The sequence below is a fragment of the Mauremys mutica genome, chromosome 13 (assembly GCF_020497125.1).
Source record: "Mauremys mutica isolate MM-2020 ecotype Southern chromosome 13, ASM2049712v1, whole genome shotgun sequence".
Classification (NCBI taxonomy): domain Eukaryota; kingdom Metazoa; phylum Chordata; order Testudines; family Geoemydidae; genus Mauremys; species Mauremys mutica.
Window position 1 is genome coordinate 50,224,936 of NC_059084.1, and position 1,001 is coordinate 50,225,936.

General features: G+C 58.3%; 1 gene segment (V, D, J or C); it reads right to left on the bottom strand.

The window, feature by feature from the left end:
• Positions 1–295: 295 nt before the first annotated feature.
• Positions 296–757, bottom strand: LOC123347587. The segment is given in 1 exon segment: positions 296–757. A coding segment is annotated over 1 exon segment (462 nt).
• Between the last annotated feature and the right edge of the window lie 244 nt (positions 758–1,001).

Below are 1,001 nucleotides of genomic sequence, written 5' to 3' on the forward strand. Positions count from 1 at the left end.
TGGAGACCCTCCGCCTGGCTTTACTTTAACGGCCTCACTTTAATGTCGGAAAGGCGGGGAGGGGCGGAGTGAGGGGCACAGAGCGTGTTGGGCACAAGGGGAAGTTGCGGGCTGGTCTCTGCTAACAGAGCGGTGAGTCCGTGTCTGTGTCTGTGTCTGGGGGGGGGAGTCACAGGCAGGCAGCTGCGGACCGGAGTTTTCTCGCTCACGGTCTCTGCGCTGCGAGCTGTAGAACTGCAGCGCCCCCCAGCGGAGCGTTTGTGCTTAGCCAGCGAGGGCAGGTTTTTGTCTGAGCTCAGCCCGGCTTCCCCGCACCGTGTGTCTCTCTCGCACAGTGATACCGGGCGGTGTCCTCGGGCTTCAGGCCGGTCATGTCCAAATGCACCAGGTTGTTGGAATCGTCCCTGGAGATGGTGAATCGGCCTTTCACTGAGTCTGCGTAGTAATAGCGGTTCCATACTTCCCGGTAAGTGCTTGAAACCCACTCCAGCCCCTTCCCGGGAGCCTGCCGGACCCAGCTCATCCCGTAGCTGCTGATGGTGAAGCCGGAGGCTTTGCAGGAGAGGCGGAGAGAGTCTCCGGGCTGTTTCACATCCCCTCCGGACTCCACCAGCTGCACCTGGGACCGCACACCTGGGAATAGAGAGATAATGTAATTCGCATTAGTATTAAGAGTAACAATAGACTGTTCCCCTGCCCCGCCAATGGATGAGAGGGGAGAAAATACCTTCCAAAGCCACTGCAAGGAACAGTACATGGAGCCAGAGCCTCATTGTCCCGGGCGCTGGAGGGGAAAGTTCGCAGGGACTGGCTGGTCACTGCACAGACCCAGGGGCTGCGGATTGTGTCTCCGGCTGCAGCCTGGGCAGAGACAGAGACAGTTTTAAACAGGAAACTGTCACCCTGATTTGCATATCCCGCTCCTTATAACACACGCACAAACTCCTTCCCTGGCTGATCTCATTTCTCGCCCTCCGGTTCCAGGAGAAGGGGGAGATTTG